Source organism: Strigops habroptila, chromosome 23 (assembly GCF_004027225.2).
Source record: "Strigops habroptila isolate Jane chromosome 23, bStrHab1.2.pri, whole genome shotgun sequence".
Taxonomy (NCBI): domain Eukaryota; kingdom Metazoa; phylum Chordata; class Aves; order Psittaciformes; family Psittacidae; genus Strigops; species Strigops habroptila.
In genome coordinates, this window is record NC_044299.2 from 354,817 (window position 1) to 372,951 (window position 18,135).

The 18,135-nt window shown below is 56.8% G+C and overlaps 2 protein-coding genes across 8 annotated transcripts in view; one reads left to right on the forward strand and one right to left on the reverse strand.

Moving 5' to 3' along the window:
- The window catches only part of SCN8A (sodium voltage-gated channel alpha subunit 8), a 46,524-nt gene extending 38,393 nt beyond the window's left edge, over positions 1-8,131 (reverse strand). For 5 of the 7 annotated variants that reach the window (XM_030510433.1, XM_030510435.2, XM_030510436.1 and 2 more), the window contains exons 1-2: positions 8,008-8,131; positions 405-733 (exon numbers count right to left, since the gene is read on the reverse strand). In XM_030510433.1, coding sequence (XP_030366293.1) covers positions 405-680 — 276 coding nt within the window. In that variant the 5' untranslated portion in view covers positions 681-733; positions 8,008-8,131. Of the gene's footprint in view, positions 1-404; positions 734-8,007 lie in introns of those variants that run through there. The other 2 variants (XM_030510438.1, XM_030510437.1) reach the window with 1 other exon arrangement.
- A 1,955-nt stretch (positions 8,132-10,086) lies between these two features.
- DGKA (diacylglycerol kinase alpha) lies at positions 10,087-18,097 on the forward strand. Its single transcript, XM_030510497.1, is given in 25 exon segments — positions 10,087-10,224; positions 10,306-10,474; positions 11,549-11,655; positions 12,161-12,237; positions 12,311-12,539; positions 12,613-12,662; positions 12,735-12,809; positions 12,903-13,022; positions 13,454-13,571; positions 14,145-14,233; positions 14,641-14,760; positions 14,846-14,944; positions 15,022-15,096; positions 15,172-15,245; positions 15,322-15,396; positions 15,807-15,892; positions 15,961-16,051; positions 16,139-16,298; positions 16,395-16,459; positions 16,573-16,663; positions 17,141-17,268; positions 17,270-17,325; positions 17,430-17,550; positions 17,635-17,695; positions 17,784-18,097. Coding segments are annotated over 24 exon segments (2,346 nt in total). The 5' UTR covers positions 10,087-10,224; positions 10,306-10,394; the 3' UTR covers positions 17,883-18,097.
- Positions 18,098-18,135: the final 38 nt, after the last annotated feature.

Here is an 18,135-nt window from a genome sequence, read left to right on the forward strand (position 1 = left end):
ACCTTCATGCCACAGACATTAAATATGTTTGAAATCAAAATGATGACGATGAAGGGTAGTTAATCTCATTGGGTTTTTAGTCCTCATTGCTTCATAACCATCAAATTCCATGCAAGTAAATCAAATACACACTTAAGGCCAGTACCCCTCAATGAAATTCTTCTTGCCCTTATGGTTAACATTGGCACCTTAGCACGACTTTAGCTATATTTAGTTGCCAGCCCTTGTTCTCCCAACTCCATCCAAGCAGGATCGTATCATCTCTATTAAACCCCAAAGAAAAACACATAACGCAACAAGCCCCATCCATAGACTCCACTCTTTGTCTTCTACTTAAACCATACCCAAACCTGCCATTCCCTAAAGCAAAAGGCAGTTTAGTGGCTTCCTTCTTGCCGACTCACTTTCTGGGTCATATAATAAGGGTCAAAGTCCTCCAGGGGTACAGCAACCAGGCCTTTTGGGATGTCCCCATAGATGAAAGGCAAGTTCTTCCCCGCCTCGAGGTCACTGTTGGGTTTTGGTTTGCTGTCTTCATCGTCATCCCGGTGGCTGCTGTCCTGCTTGGAGCGCTGCTTCTTCTTCAGCTCGGCGATGTGCTTCTCGATGTTGGCCAGAGACTCCGGAGTGAAGGGTTTGAAGCTCTCAGGGCCTGGTGGTGCGAGCAGCCGCGCTGCCATCTTTTCATCCTGCAGCAGCTTCTTTTGCTCTGTTGCACCCGGACAGGTCAGCTCTGCAGGGGAGCAAAGAGCACAGGTACAGCAAGGTCAGGTATGGCAAGAACACGGAGCAGCTCTGGGCTTCCAGCCCTCACCCCATGGACCAAGTGATGGGCACTGGGAGAACCTGCCCATCCCTGCATCTAGTTGTACAACACAAGCAGAAGCATCGCACAGCCCCGGATCTCCAACTCACTTTGGGTATCTCCTGAACACAAACTCTATTCTATTCTCTATCCCTCTTCTGACATAGTGGGATATGTCCCACTCTTCCCTGTCCATGGCAGGGGGTTGGAACTGGGTGATCTTAAGATCCTTTCCAACCCAAACCAGTCTATGGTTCTACAGAAACTATTCTGCAAAGCAACGGTATCAAACCCAGTGTTTTGTAGACAACGTGTATGGAATATGCTGAGCTCCTTCATGTCCTACCAGATATTATTGCAGTTAAGGAGAAGTTGCTATCATGACTTCAGCATTGGAATGGGAAGAAGCTCTTCCCTGTGAGGGTCGTGGGACACTGGCACAGGATGTGGCTGCCCCATCCCCGGCAGTGTTCAAGGCCAGGTTGGACACAGGGCCTTGGAACAACCTGCTCTAGTGGAAGGTGTCCCTGCCCATGGAACTGGATGAGCTTTAAGGTCCCTTCATCCCAAACCATTCCATGGTTCTTTGAGTGTAGCAGGGAGTGCTCTAGGTAGGACCAAGACCTCAGCGGTTTCACCTCTTCCTCCTCTGAGCACACCATGTCTCTACTATGGGAAGTCAAATCCCACCCTTTCATTCATATATATATATATAAAAAACAATCAGTGTTTCTATTCATTTCAAGCCCTAAGAATGAAATCATTTGACAAGACTTCCATCAATAGTCATTCCTGACAGCTAGATTCCTCCAACATGCAGGTTGGATACAGAGTCTTTGCATCGGATGCAACATGATAGAGCACTTCTCCATGATGACAAGGGAAGAGCTTCCAACCTGCAAAGGCTTTGACACTACCGAGAGCACTTTGCTCCCTTCAGCAAGCAAGAATATATTGCATTCCTGAGCCACGGGGACCTCTTTTCCCACCCCAGGAGCAGGCCAAGAGAGGAGAGGAATGACAGAAGCCCTGCACTGATGCAACAGCACTGCAGTACTGCAGGCTGGAATACAACCCAGCCCTGACACGGCTTTGGCACTCCAGGGAGGAACTCAAACACCAAAGTGGCAATGGATTCAAGCGGGAAGGCAAGACAGCTGTGAGTGGATGGTGTGGAAAGGGTCCAAAAGCTACGAGGGACAAGGTCCCTTAAGTAAGGGATAAAGACAGATCTTTTAAGGTAACACACAGAGAGCATTGAAATAGTTATTCAAGATTTGCAATCTCTGAAAGAATGACTTCCAAATTCCTTAATAACTGTGATATGGGACCAAATGGTTAAAATCCCACTAAAAGACATGACGGAAACAGCTCCTGGCTGGAAGTCTGAGCTGGGACATGCTTTATCCAGCCTCCAAACCCAAGAGTCACAACTTCCTACGGATTGCAGTGAATAAACACAGCTTATAAGGGAATACCTGGAGATGCCAGACTTTAACATGGAACCTGGGGTACTTCCAAAGCCACAACAGCTAGTGCAAAGTGTCCTTCCAGGTAATAGTTGTGCCTGCTTCACTCCAGCTCGGACATTGCCGATTACACACTGGGAGGGCTCTGCTTCATCCTAAAGTGTTCCAACACCCGTGGAACTTCAACCACAAAACCTTAAGGATAGATCCAATGTAAGTACACAGCTTGGATTCTATTCACAGGAACTCAACCAGGTATTTCTGGAGTAGTAACAAGAAAGACTCAAAAAGGATGGCAAGAAGGGGAGAGAAAAGCCAGTCTCTTGGTCACGTTATCTCTGGAATCATCATGGAATAACCAGCTGATATTAAGGAAAATTAATTTCTTCTATTCTTGCAGCATTTGCATGCATTTAATTACCAAATTTCCCACATCCTGTGAAACTATTGAGCAGCTTTGGGGATGTGGTCTAATTGAATGGCACAGATAAATATGTAAGGCCCGAATTTAGAAACCAAAGTAGCTCAGGGACACAGCATCAAGAAAAGGGGGGAAAATGAAGGCAGAAATGATATGCCTGAGCTCTGTGTCCAATTACACAACCAGCAATGGGAAGCAACCACCTAGTGTGCTAAGTGGCCAGTTAAAGAACCAAGCCAGAGCCAACAAGCATCCCCCTGGCACCCAACTGGCACAGCAGGGTGGGTTTGCACAGGTCCTGTGCATCCATCCACAAAGAGACGCTGTGATTTATCCTGATGGACCAGGTCTGCCTCATGCTCCTCATCCTCACTGTGTTCACACGTGGTGCAGACTCTGCTGCTGAAGTGACAACCAGCAACTGCTTTGGTATCTCCTCGTAGGGCTGCTACTTGCTTCATAGCAATAGGTAATAGTGACCTGAGGCTTTCAGTTGTTGCCTGTCCTGATTTCCTTTGGAAGTTACCCCACATTAAGATAACGGACAAAATCAGGATGCAAACAGAAAGGATGGGAATGAAATATTGAATTCGATACCATAAAGGGGCCTACAGGAAAGCTGGAGAGGGGCTTTGGACAAGGGATGGAGGGACAGGACAAGGGGATTGGCTTTAACCTGCCAGAAGGGAGATTGAGATGAGCTCTTGGGCAGAAGCTCTTCCCTGTGAGGGTGGTGGGACACTGGGATGGGTTGAATGGAGAAGCTGTGGCTGCCCCATCCCTGGCAGTGTTCAAGGCCAGGTTGGAGCAACCTGGTCCAGGGGAAGGTGTCCCTGCCCATGGCACAGGGTTGGAGCTGGATGAGCTTTAAGGTCTTTTCCAACCCAAACCAAGCTACTTGAAAGACCTTGACTAGAATTAGTCCTTCTCCACATGTTGACTGAATGAACAAGTATTGAACTACCTTCATCCTGTAGATCTCAAGTTCTATAAGGGCTGTGTGGTTCATCCTCATCTTCATCAATAGACACTTCCACATGGCACATGCGGCCTGCCTTAGACCATGGGCTGTTCAGCATGGCAAGCCGCTTTAAACTAGAAAGCCAGTCAGTTTTATTCTATCACTGAGGATGGGATATACAGAACTTGGGAAGAATAAAGGCTGGAATTTACTCTGGCACTTTCCCCATGGGAATCTTCAACCTCTAAGGACAAAAAGGTTTGGAAAACTAAGACAAAGACTCATCATCAGGTAGAGCCGAAGCAGAGGTTTCATGCTGGAGTGATGGATAACTGCACCCCCATATCTCCAACTGCATTTCCATCCATTCAGGTGGAGAACTGCATGACTCCGAGCCAGGAATTCATCCTGGGAACCTGCAGCTCAGTGTCCAGAACTCCCTGGGGCCAGCTTGCACATTGACACTGATGTTTCCCACTGATTTTACACCAGAAAAGAAGATGTTGCACTGAGGTGCCCAATTGCTCAGACTTAATTATTTCTCCTAACAGTTCCCAGCTGTCCATTTAGTACACTCTAAGATATTCTGATCAATTATTCAAGCTGATTGTCTCAATAAATTAAAACCACGTTTCTGAGGCAATATCTCTGCTTTAAGACATTCCTCTTCTCATTCACTTGCAAGATTCAGTCACTCTCAGCACGTCTTTGAGAGAGAACCCTTCTAGATGCAGCTTTATATAACCCACCCAGACACACATGGCCCTGATTTGAACATGCAGGGCTGGGGCAGGAAGGAAATCACAGCGTGGATGAGCAGCCCTTTGGAATCCTCCTGCCTTCAACCCAAACCAAATGGTCCATGGATGAGGAATTCTTCAGGAGAACTCACCCATCTCCTCCTGTGTGCCTGCAACAGGCCAGTTTTAGCAATGAAAAGGGAGCCTTTCGCTTAGAAAAGCCCTTGTGTCACATTATTCCTGCTAACCCAAATCTAATTCCTTGTTCCATTCATTCAGACCCACAGGATAGGGGTAAGGTAACTTATTCTAGACAATCCTTGTGGAGCACTCAAATGGTAGGACCACAAATGGCACAAACAGGGACAAACATGAAGGGGAGGTGAAGAAATCCCCCCTTGTGGTCTAAGCATTACCATCCTGCTCCTGATTTCACTGGACAGGTTCAGCTGCTGCTGGAAACACCATTGGAACAGCAGCATTTGATGTTCCACCTCATGTTTCCAGGGTACTTTCCCATGGAGGCGAAATAGGTCTCACACTGTACCACTTAAATCACATTAAAGCACTCAGGTTGATCACAACTGGTCTAAGGATCAGGTATCCAGCTCTGCAACTTCCTAAGGATAACACCAGGCTCCTTTAGGTAAGACTTTCAAGTATCCTCCCTCAAACCCAATGCCACAAATAGCCTCTCAATGGCCAAAAAGAAGTAAATATTGCTGAGTTTGCCCCCCAAAGCTATAGGAGCTTCTGATCCCAAGCAAGCACCACCTCCAAGTCATGCTGAAGGGTTTCAAAGCATGCCCAAAGAGACATACATCAATAATGATGATATTTGGGTTTACAGTTCATATGGGGAGCTCTAGAAGTAGTAGTCTGCATGTCGAGAGGGAAAGGAGGGGGGGTTTAGCCATCTCCACTATGTTCTGTTCCAGTCCGAGGCTACTTCTGCTTAAAGCATCCCATGTGCTGATGTGCTCCATTAGCAGGAATAGCACTTTGTTACAGGACAAGAGGGAGGGAAGAGAAGGCAGAAGTTACTCCAACTTTACAACAGTATTTACAGTCCTTCCTAAGACCGAAGTTTGAAGCTGAGTTAATGCCAAGGAGGGGTTTTAATGCACTTCACCAGCAGCAAACCACCACTCACACTCTCCAGCTACACAGGAGTGCAACAACAGGGCATAAAGGGGAAGTCCCAAGCACTGATTTGCTTCTGAATGCCGCTAGATTCAGATGACCAGTGATGCCCAGCTCTCTGCCCTCCTACCACCAGCACAAGTCATCTCTTCCCTGTGCTTTCTTGCATTCTCTTCCCCCTGCCTTGAACCCAAACCTTTGAGCACAACAGTACATGATTGATGCTGGTGCCTCTGTTGATGTCAATGGCAGCAGCAGCCATGGATCGATGGTGAATGGGAATCATGTGCCCATGTGAGCCCGGTGTGTCCCGGGGCCAGCAGCTCCCGACTCATTGAACCAGAGGCAGCATCAATTGCTAACGTGGGAGCCTGTTTTCATGAGCCAGCAAGAAACAAACCCGCTCATGAAGAGCAAACAGGAGGAGGTGATCCCATCATTTCCATCTTCCCTCAGCACTGCCTATTGCTTCTGTCTTATTTCACCTCCTTTAGCTGCAAAGGAAAGTCCATCCATGCTCGATGTGTTGCAGTTGCTCTCTCTTCTGGTCATTAGAAACCCAGTTTCCCACCTCTGCTGGCAAAATACCCACATCATTGTACTTGTGCAACATCTACACCGGGATCCTGATCCAAGCCATCCATAGCAGCTTATATAACTGGGTAAATGGTTTGCAATAGGTCCAGGTTCTTCCACATGGGATGAATGACACTGTAGAAGCGTTGGGACACGTCAAAAGGGTCAAGTAGCCCCTTCAGAGCCCCCTTGGTGGGTGTTGTATTCAAACCCCACCGGAGCTAAGGATGGGAGCTCTCCAAACACACACCACAGACGGTGGCCACGAGCAGGCTCCCAGAGGCCTTACAAGGAACCAGTATGGAAAATGGCACCCGGAATGGTGCCCATTTGGTTCCTCCTCCTGGCACTTCCCATTCACCGCACACGACATTCCCAGAGGGAGAGATGGGGCTGCAGGCAGAGGAAGAGCTCCCCATGGCTGCCATCGCCACCCCAAGGCTGCCCCTCATGCTCTGCCGTGAGCACTTCCCATGAGAGCATCCATTGGGAACGCCAGAAAAGCAGCACATCTATGGCAGAGCATTCCCAGGCACCCTCCCTCCCAAACCAGGAGGGAATCACAGCTGGAATGCTTTGTGCCCCCTCTGAAGGCAATGGGGGGCTGCAGGAACACCAGTGTGAAACGAGGACATACGGGTCATGGGTTCCCACTGGGTGGAATGCTGCAGTGTCCCAAGGCCCAGGATACGTGTCTACATGCAGCAGCATCACAACCAGTGCCCCCAAACTGACCCCCCCAGGACCATTCCTAGCACATGGAGAGGCAGCAGCTTCCCAGGACCATGCTGCCCTCATGCACCCGTGTCCTGCTCACACACATCCCCTGATCCCTCACACTTGGAGGCTTCATCCCGGATCATCCGCAGCCACCGCCATGGAGCAGAATTCCAGCTTCCCCACCCCCACAATGCCTGGGCAGGATGGATTGGGGTGGGGGGGGGAAGGGAATGAAACACCCAGATTTTTGATGGGAAAAGCTTCCGAATGTGCCATTCCCGCTGCCCAGGAAGGGAAAAGCCTCAATTCAGCCCCCCTAAGGGAAGGAAGCGGGAACACGAACCATGATGCCAACATCTGGGTCAGGCTGGAACCTCAAAGCCGCCCCGTGCGCCCCAAAAACTCCATCCTCCAACTTCTCCCCCTCCCTCGCAGCGGGATGCTGAGGAGGTGGGGGGGGGCGGAGGGATGTACCAGCGCTGCAGCTAGGGCTGGGGGGGGAAGGGATAGCGAGAGAACTCCGATTATCCCTCCCCACAATGCAGACAAAGAGCACAGCCCCAATTTGGGGGCCTCGAGAAGTCCCCGGGATGCGGGATGCAGGATGGAGGGATGGAGGGAGGGATGGGGTGGTCCAAGCGAAGCTCCCGCTGCTCCAAGGCCGAGGGTGGGCACAGGGATGAGGGGGACTCTGTGTGTCCCCACCAAGCCGAGTGGAAGCTGAGCGGAGGCCGCATTCGGAGGCAGCTCCCCCCATAGGGGCTCAGGCCTGAGGCCGCAGCTGAAGGCGGGGGGGACCTTCCCCCCCACCCGGTAGCCCCATAGCGCCGGGAGGGCGATGCTGGATGCGGGGAGCCGGGGATACCCGGGTACCCCCTCCCTGAGCGCGGCAGCACCGCGGCGAGCGAAGGGCGGAGAGGGGCAAAGCGGCGGCGCCCCCGCTGCAGGAGCAGGATTAGGGGCTGGATGAGGGGGGGTCTCCTTATCCCTTGGCCGGCTCCGGCTGCACCGGGGACCGCTCCCCGTGCGAGCCGAGCGCTCTGCGGCAAAGCCCCCGCCCGGGGGGGGGGGGGGGGGTACAGTGTGCGTTGCGGGATTAAACCCAAGTAGATCATAAAGCTGCGGGGGGCAAAGGGCCGGGGGGGGAGCCCCGCACCGGGGCTGTAACTTACTGTGGCCGCTGCACTAACGCGTCTCCCGCGCGGCGCTGCCGGACTGCGGCGGTGCGGGAGCTGCAGGAGGAACTGCGGGTGTCGCCATCTTGGTGCGGTGCTCGGCGCTGCCCCCCCCCTCCCTCCCGCCTCACCTCCGCCTTCCTCCAGCGCGGGGCCGGCCCCCGCACCGCCGCCGCCGCCCGCCAGGGGGCGCGCCACAACTCCCGCGCGCGGGAAATACCGCCCTCTCCCGCGCTCCGGTGCGGCGCGGGAGCGCGCCGGGAGCCCCCCCATAGGACCCGCGGTACCACGGAGCATGGACACAGGTCCCAGCATCAGCACCGCGATGCCGGTAGAAAACCGCACTCGTTCCTCAGCCCGGAGCTCGGGATCGGCCATTCCCGACCTCTGGAGCTCCCGACTTTGCTTAGGCCAGCGCTTTAGCACAGCCTGAGTGGTGTCCGTGCAGAAATAAACATCAAAGAACCATAACTAATGCATAGAGAATGATCCAAAGCAGGAGCCATCAACAGAGCAAGAGGAGAATGTGGTATTGGCCAACCCCTTCTTCTTTATAGAGTTTCAGGGTAAGTGAAAACTCCCAATGGGCACACACCTCCCAAGAGCTGCTCCGTGAGCTCATCCCTGCGCTATGGGACGTAAGGCTTTATACAAGAAGGAAAGTACCAAATCGGCATCTAGGCCATCCCTGCGGTGATGCAGCTTGCCCAGCACTGCATCAGCTTCTTCCCTCCACGTGGCCCCTGGATTCCTTCTCAAAGGCTTCTCTGGGAGCTGTGGAGCTTCCCAAGGCTGAAGAGTGGAAGTTCCTATGGAATGCTGTCCTCCCCATCCTATCAGGGATGCAGATTTGGTTTATTCCAGTAAACCAGTGAATAAAAGTGTTAATGATTGACCTGAGTTACCTTTCTTCAGTTGAGAGACAGCTCCTCCTTTGTACACAGAATTTATGCCAATAATGTTACACCTCAGGCCATAACATATGGAAGGCACTAACACACACGTTAAACTGCTGCAGGAAGCTCTGGATCCTGAGTCTTTTTCAGTCCAAACTGGACCTTCCGTGCTGGAAGCGCAGGAGCACACCGGAGCTTCCAAGTAGGACACCCCTGGAGCTGCCGGGAAGCGTGGGGCACCTTGGCACCAGAAATACTTCAAGGACATTCTGGGTCCCCGAGGGTGTTATTACAGTTTGTATAAGGTATCTTTAAGCAAGGTGCTTAAAGGAATAAATAGGCCAATTCAAGAGGTTGAATAGTGATAACACTCTTACCAAACCAAACTAGGGAAGAGGGAATAAGAGCGTACCCATCCTGCCTCTCGTGCAGCCCTAAGTTGTGCCTATCAGGGAGGGTGTAGCGATGCAGTAACAACCACCGTCTTCCATGAAAATGGAATGGGAAGCTCTTTTCCAACGTGGAGCTTTGTGGCTACAGACCATTCCAGTTGGACCTAGTTGTGGCAAAAGGTCTGTGAGCCAGGCTGGAAGTGTTTTGGAGATGGGGCAGAGGGAAGAAAAGGAACAGAAGATGCAAACAAGCAAGGACAGAGGGCTAAGAGAAAGATGCTCAACCTCTAATGCTTCCAAACAAGAGACACTGGGAGAAAACTGGTTAAATCAGATGGCAGAGATCTCATCTCCGCTGCAAAACACTGTTACTAGACCTCAGAGCCCATTGTTTTACCTATGCTTAAACTCGTCACTTTCTGCTCTCCCTCCAATCTAGATCACACCTCAAAGAGGTCTCTTAGAAGCCAAGAGTTTCATTAGAAACGTCTCTACTTTGTGCTCCAGACACATCCAACTGCTTTCCACAGTCATTCCCACTGTTCCGTTTCTCCAGATGCCACAAGGTGGAGGTATGAAGGTGTCACAACAGGGTTTGCTAATGAAGCGGTCAAATAATGCCGCTGGATGTTATTATCTGGTTTATTGCCACTAGAGGGAGGAGGCAGCTCACGGGACAACAGGACTCCCATCACTCACCAAAGCATGATCACAGAACAGCCTTTATTAGGGACTTTAAGCCCTCCTTTCCCTATATGAGGCTCACCTGGGGCAGAGCAATTAAACGCTATTAAATGCAACTAAATGCTATTAAATGCGAGTAAATGCTAGTGGCTAATCTACACTGCAACCGGGTGACAAAGCAAAGCTGCCCAAGCTACACACAATGCATTTAACGCAGCCGGTGGCTCCAGCTCCTGGAGTTGGTAAGACCAAGCTGTATCCTGTACGCAGTGATAACTGAGTTAATAAATCGTTTTGTCTCTGTTCCATGATTGCCATCAAAGGGCTGAAAGACAACTGAGAAAAGCAAGAGAGCGTTTAACAGAGGAGCAGTAAGATGGAGTTTTAGGTGGCAAGAAGAGGGCAGATTGCCATGGTGGTGGCACCATTGCGGAGCTCACTGTGCTGTGGGAGCAGGGGCTGGACGTTCGCACTCTGCGAGCAAGCTTTCAGGTGGGTTTTGGGGCAAATTGAGCTGGATTTGGGTCATCGGAGCAAGTTTGGGGCATTTTGGGTGGGTTTGGGAGCGGTTTGGGTGGGTTTATGCGGGACGCTCGCTGTAGGGCGGGGCCGGACGCGGTCGAATCCACGCGGGGGTTTCAATCAAGTCCGACCTTCCCCGCACGCACCAGCCTCGGGAGGCGCCGCGGGCTTCAATCAGGTCCGACCCAGCGGCGTTGGCTGGGTCCTAGAGCCCGACGTGCGACGGAGAACCCGGAATGCTTTGGGCTGGGAGGGACCTTCTTCCCGATATTCCATCTTACTCTTCCCTCTGGCAGGTTAAAGCCATTCCCCTTGTCCTGTCCCTCCATCCCTTGTCCAAAGCCCCTCTCCAGGTTTCTTGTCGCCCCTTTAGGCACTGGGAGCTGCTCTAAGGTCTCCCTGAAGCCCTTCAGAGCTACAAGAGCTCTCTAATAGCCCCTAAGGCTAAGGAGCCAGGACAGAAAGCTGCGTCCGGGATGGGGACACACACACACACATGATGGGGACCCCCCCAGGGGGAACCCCCCCATGGGGTGTGGCCCCACGTCATAAACTAACGAGGCGGCACCGGGAATTTCCGGGGGGAGGGGGTGGGAAACACGGAAGGGGGGGACAAGTGTGCGAGAGTGAGTGTGCAAGGGAGGGATGAGTGTTAAAAGCGGGGCGTTGTGCACGAGGACCCCCACGTATGTAGAAGGGGGATCCCCCCGCCTCCGCACCCCCGTTTCCGTCTTCCCCCCCCCCCCGGTGCCGCCCCGTCGGGCCGTGACGTCACTCACGGGGACGTCCCGGAACCAACGGCTGGTACGGAACGAGCGTGGGGCCGTGGGGGGCACCGGGATGAGGGGGGGGATCGGGTTTGGGGCCCTCTCTCAAGCGCTGTCGCCCCGTCCCTTTGGGGTTCAAAGTTCACGCGTGTCGTTGGCATGTTTGCATGACGGTGGCATGTAGACGTGATGGGGGACGGGGGTGGGAAATAGGTGGGAGGCAGGGGGGGGTGGGAAAGGGGCGAACGCCCCCAACGCCTCCCCTTTCCCGCCATAGAACACACGAGAACACGCAAGAACACGCGTGTACATCCATGGAGGAGACACGGGAATGGGCGACCCTCAGCCCTCAGGAGTTCGCCCAGCTCCAGAAGTACATGGACTGTGAGTGATGGGGGGGCCCATGAACACGTGTGTACACGCGTGTGAGTGGGCTGAGCTGGCTGCACACGTGTGTGCATGCCTGGGGGTGGCCTGACTTGTTTGTGGACATGTTTGGGGGGGGGGGGGAGAGAGTTCTACTACGTGTGTGCACACCAGAGGGGGGCTTTACATATGTGTGCACATGTGGGGGTTGTTCTGAACATGTGTGCATGAGTGGGGACGGCTCTGCATGCATGTCCATGTATGAGGTGGCTTTGCACACCTGTGTGCATGCGTGGAGGTGGCCTCACCTGTGCGTGTACATGTACGAGGTGGCTTTGCACACATGTGCATGCATGAGGTGTCCTCCCACATGCGTGCGCATACATGGCATGTGCATGCACTAGGGCTTTGCACACAAGCCGTGCAGCAACTTCACACATGTACCAGGCACCACAGCCTCCCATGTGCCAGCACACACATGTGCAGGCGTGTCGGGGGCCACACGCGTGTCCCGTGCCCGCAGACAGCAGCAGGAAGGTGCAGGACGTGCTGCAGCAGTTCTATGGCACCGGGGCCCTGGAGCAGCACAAAGGGGGCGAGGTGAGGTGCGGGGGGGGGTCCCTATGCCCGAGCTGCACCCGGGACCCCCCCAACCCGCCTCTGCCCCCCCCAGTGCCTGGATCTCGCTGGGTTCCAGCTCTTCCTGCGCTCGTACCTGGAGCTGGACCCTCCGGAGCCGCTCTGCAGACGCCTCTTCGCCTCCTTCCAGAGCGGGGGGGGCACGGGGGGGTCCCCACACCGCGGGGGGGGGGTCCCTGCAGGCAGCGACCTCGTCTCCATCAGTGACGTCTCCTGCTACTTCTCGCTGCTGGAGGGGGGGCGCCCTGAGGACAAGCTGGAATGTGAGTGAGGGGGGCCTGGGGGGGGCCCCAAGGTCCTGCTATGGGGGGGTCTCACCCTGTTGTACCCCCCCAGTCACCTTCAAGCTGTATGACAAGGATGGGAACGGGGTCCTGGACAGCTCGGTGAGTGCTGGGGGGGGGGCCCCAAAGGGATTGGGGGTGCTGGGACCCCCCCCCACTGATACTGGTACCCAGGAGGTGGAGCGGATCATCACCCAGATGATGCGGGTGGCCCAGTACCTGGATTGGGATGTGACGGAGCTGGAGCCGGTGAGTGGGACCTGGGGGGGGTCACACACACATGGGGTGTTGGGGGGTGCTCCCCCCCCTCCTGGACACCTCCAGAGTGTCGTCCCCCCCCAGATCCTGCAGGAGATGATGCGGGAGATCGACTACGATGGCAGCGGGACCGTGTCACTGAGCGAGTGGCTGCGGGGGGGGGTCACCAACATCCCGCTGCTGGTGCTGCTGGGGCTGGACAGGGTGAGCGGGATGGGCGGGAATGGGGTGGGAATGGGGGTGAGGGGGGTGGGAATGGGTGGGGAATGAGGGGGGATGAACGGGGGGGATTTGGGCTGAGGGAGGGGGGAATGGGAGGGAATGCGGAGTGGGAATGGGGGGAATGTGGGGTGAGTGGAGTGGGAGTGGGGGAGAGTAGGGGGGTGGGAATGGGGTGGGATATGGGGGGATTTGGGGTGAGGGAGGTGGGAATGGGGGAGAATGTGGGGTGAGGAAGGGAATGGGGGGTTGGAATGGGAGGAGAATGGAGAGGAATAGTCGGGGGGGAATGTGGGGTGGGAATGTGGGGGGGAATTGGGGGAGGGGGTGGGGTGTTTGGGGGGGTTTAGGGGGTGGGGGGTGTTTGGGGGTGCCGGGCCCCCCACCCCCCCATAGCCCCCCATGTCCCCCCCCAGCACCTGAAGGACGAGGGGCAGCACTTGTGGCGCCTGAAGCACTTCACGCGCCCCGCGTACTGCAACGTGTGCGCGGGGCTGCTGCGGGGGCTGCGCGGGCAGGGGCTGCGCTGCTGCCGTGAGCCCGGGATGCGCCGGGAATGGGGCGGGAATGGTGGGGGGGGGACAGGGGTGATGGTCAGACCAAGAGGGGGTTGGGGACGGCAATGGGATGGAGACGGGAATGTGGTGGAGAGCAAGATGATGGTTAAACTGGGATGGGGACAGGGATGTGGTGGGGACTGGGATGGTGGTCAGATTGGGACGGGGATAATGATGGGATAGGAATGGGATGGGGATGGGACAGGGACCAGGACAATGCAGTGGGGATGGGGACAGAGGTAGGATGGGGATGGCAATGGGATGGGGACAGGGATTGGGAGGAGGATGCAGTGGGGATGGGGATGGGGATGGGGATGGGGATGGGATGTGGTGAGCACTGAGGGGGGATGGTGGCTGGACTGGGACAGGGATGGGGACGGGATGGGATGGGCCAGGGATGGCAATGGGTGGGAATAGGACAGGGATGCGGTGATGAGAACAGGGCAGGGGGATGCGCCGGCTCCAGCTGTTGCAGGAGGCTGCAGCTGTGGGGCTGCTCCTGGCCTGATTCTCCCCCCATCCCCATCCCCATCCCCATCCCCATTCCCAGTGTGCCGGTTCACGGTGCACGAGCGCTGTGCCCGCCGTGCCCCCCCCAGCTGCATCAGCACCTACGCCAAGTCCCGCAGGGAGGCCGGGGTGAGTGGCCGGGGCCTCGTCCGTGTGTCCGAGTGTCCAAGTGTCCATCTGTGTGTCCACCTGCGCGTCCGCCTGTCCATGTGGCTGTTGTCCGTCCATCCGTCCATCCGTCCATCCATCCATCATCCGTCTGTCCACCCGTTCCTGTCTCACGCAGTGTGTCCGTCTGTGCCTTTGCCCGTCTGCCCACACACCCCACCCCAGAGGCAGCGCAGCGGCTGAGCCCCCCTGAATCCCCTCTCATAGGGATGACGCAGGGTGACACGGGGTGACGGGTGGCAGGGTGATGCAGGGTGATGGGAGTGACACAGGGTGACATGGGGTGATGCAGGGTGATGGGAGGGTGACAGAGGTGCCAATGGGTGACATGGGGTGCCACGGGGTGACACGGGGGGGGCCATGCCCAGGTCCAGGCCCACGTCTGGGTACCGGGTGGCTGCAATGCCTCCAAGTGCAGCCAGTGCCAGAAGAGGATCAAGAGCTTCCAGAGCCTGACGGGTCTGCGCTGCGTGTGGTGCCACACAAAGGTGGGTGACACCGGCGGGGGGGAGAGGAGCCCCATGAGCCCCCCCCGAGCCCCCCTCCCCGCCCTCATCGCGCTCTGCCCCCCAGATCCATGAGGAATGCCAGCCCCTGGTGCCCCCCGCCTGCGACTGTGGGGTCCTGCGGGACCACATCCTGCCCCCCGCCGCCATCTGCCCCGTGCTGCTGGTCAGTGGGGCTTTGGGGGGGGGGGGTGTGTCCCAGGTTGAGTCCTAGTGCCCCCCCCTCACATGGGCTGTCCCCAGGAGCGACAGGACAGCGGGACACCAGGCGAGGGGACCCCGCAGGGCTTCAGCACCGCCGAGGGGCAGCCGCTGCGGGTGAGCCGGGACCCCCCATGTCCTCCCCATATCCCCTCCATGTCCCCTCCCCACCATAACCCTCCCCCCCCACAGGTCAGCCCCGTGCCCGGCACCCACCCGCTGCTCGTCTTTGTCAACCCCAAGAGTGGGGGGAAGCAGGGGGAGAGGTAAGAGGGGGTCGCGGGGGAGTTTAAGGGGGGGCTCCTTTTACCCCCCCCCCCCATAACTCTATTCTGCCTCCAGGGTCCTGCGCAAGCTCCAGTATCTGCTCAACCCCCGGCAGGTTTATAACCTGCTGCAGGGGGGGCCCGGCCCCGGGTGAGCAGGGATGGGGCGGGGGGGGGGGGCCCGACAGTGCCTGGATTCCCCCTCCCTGCACTGACCCCCCCAACTCTGACGCCCCCAGCCCTGACCCCCTCAATCCTGCCCTGACCCCCCCATGCCTGACCCCCACAAATCCAGCCCTGAACCCCCCCAAAGCCATCTCTGACCCCCCAAATCCAGCCCCGACACCCCCAATCCAATCCGGACTCCCCTGATCCTGCCTTGACCCCCCCATCCCTGACCCCCCCAACCCTGACCTCCCCAAATCCCGCCCTGACCCCCCCTCATCCCTTACACACCCCCAACCCTGACCCCCTAATCCTGACCTCCCCAAGTCCAGCCCTGACCCCCCCTCATCCCTTACACCCCCCCCCAACCCTGACCCCCCCCATTCTCCATCCCAGCCTCACCTTCTTCCGGGACATTCCCGATTGCCGCATCCTGGTGTGCGGAGGCGACGGCACCGTGGGCTGGGTCCTGGATGCCATCGGTGGGTGCTGCCCCCCCCGGACCCCTCCAGACTCCCCCAAACCCTCATTGACCCCCCTTCTATTGCAGACAAAGCCAACCTGCCCCATCGCCCCCCGGTGGCCGTCCTGCCCTTGGGCACCGGCAACGACCTGGCCCGATGCCTGCGCTGGGGGGGGGGGTGAGTGGGACAAAGAGGGGTGTAAGGGGGGGGTGACACCCCAAGGACCCCCCCATCCACCCCGGTGCCCCCCCCCCCCGGTGCAGGGTACTCGGGGGAGGACCTGGTGCGGATCCTGCGGGACGTGGAGGGCGGCAGCATCGTGCCCATGGACCGGTGGCGGGTGCAGGTCCTGCCCCGGGACGCGGCGGCCGAGGGGGACCCGGTGCCCTACGAGATCATCAACAACTACTTCTCCATCGGCGTGGTGCGTGGGGACGGGGGGGGGAAACACCCCAAAACCACCCCAAACCCACCCCAAACCACCCCAAAACCACCATCACACCCCCTGTCCCCCCCCCAGGACGCCTCCATCGCCCGTCGCTTCCACGTCATGCGGGAGAAGTACCCGGAGAAGTTCAACAGCAGGTACATGAGGATGGGGCCATCCCCGTGGTGCCCCCCCACACTTATTCTGCCCCCCCTTCATGTTCCCCCCACATCCCATTTCCCCCCCCGCCACATCTTATCCCCCCCCCCAGGATGAAGAACAAACTGTGGTACCTGGAATTCGCCACCTCCGAGTCCATCTTCGCCACGTGCAAGAGGCTCAAAGAGTGTGTGAGCGTGGAGGTGAGGGGTGGTTTTGGGGTGTTTTGGGGTGTTCTGGGGGTGGGTTTGGGTGGTTTTGGGGTGTTTGGGTGTTTTTAGAAGTGTTTTGGGTGTTTTTAGGGGTGGTTGGGGGTGGTTTTAGGGGTGGGTTTAGAGTGGGTTTAGGGGTGCTTTTAGGGGTGTTTTGGAGTGGTTTTAGGGGTGGTTTTGGGGGGTTTGGGGTTTTTTTGAGTGGAGGTGTTTTTAGGGTGTTTTTAGGGGTGTTTTTAGGATATTTTGGGGTGTTTTTAGAGGTGTTTTTAGGATGTTTTGGGGTGGTTTTAAGGGTGTTTTTAGGGGTGTTTTTAGGATGTTTTGGGGTGGTTTTAGGGCTGTTTTGGGGTGTTTTTAGGGCTGTTTTGGAGTGGGTTTAGGGCTGGTTTTAGGGGTGTTTTGGGGGTGCTTTGCCCCCCCCGTTCCCGCCGGGGTTGTGCTGCCCCCCCTGTGCCCCCCCCCCAGTGCTGCGGGACCCCGCTGGAGCTGAGCGCGGCGCTGGAGGGGCTGGCGGTGCTCAACATCCCCAGCACACACGGCGGCTCCAACCTCTGGGGCGAGACCAAGCGGGGACCGGGGGGGGGCTGAAACAAGGACCGCGCCCCCCCCGGCCATCACCGACACTGAGACCCTCAAGACCTGCGTGCAGGGTACATGGGGTCCCCCTTTATCCTTCCTCCCCCCACCTCGCACCGTTCGACCCCCCCCCAATCCTGCCTATTCCGCTCTGTTTGTGGGGTCCCCCCCTCTTTAGACCTGAGCGACCGGCGGCTGGAGGTGGTGGGGCTGGATGGGGTCCTGGACATGGGGCAGATCTATACGGGACTCAAGAGCGCTGGGAAGCGGTTGGCGACGTGCTCCGAGCTCACCGTGCGGTCAGTGGGGCCGGGGGGGGGTCATTTGGGGCTGGGGGGGGTCCTCCAAGGGAGGGGGTGATGGATATTGGGGTCTATTCACAGGACACTGAAGCCGCTGCCCATGCAGATTGATGGAGAGCCCTGGATGCAGCCGCCCTGCACTGTAAGTGGACCGCCCCCCCCCCCACGGGTGTGTGTATGGGGGGGTTGTGGGGTGCCCCCCTCCGACCCCCCCAGTCTTTGTCTTGCAGATCAAGATCACCCACAAGAACCAGGCGCCGATGCTCATGGCCCCCCCATCCCGCTCCTCCGGCTTCTTTGGCATCAAGAAGGGGACCCCAGAGGCTTGAGGGAGACGGGGGGGGGTGTCAAGGACCAACCCCCCCCTCAATGTGTCCCCCCGCTGCACCCAGGGGTGCTCAGAGCCTGCGGGTGCCATATCAGGGTGTGGGGGCTCCCCTGTGTGTGCAGTGGTGAGACCCCCCACCCTATTTATTACCCTCCCATTTATTACCCCCCCCCCTTCAAGTGCCTCTCGCAGTAATAAAGCCAATGGTGACGGGCACTGTCTGTGTCAATGGGGCCCCCCCAGATCCAAAACCA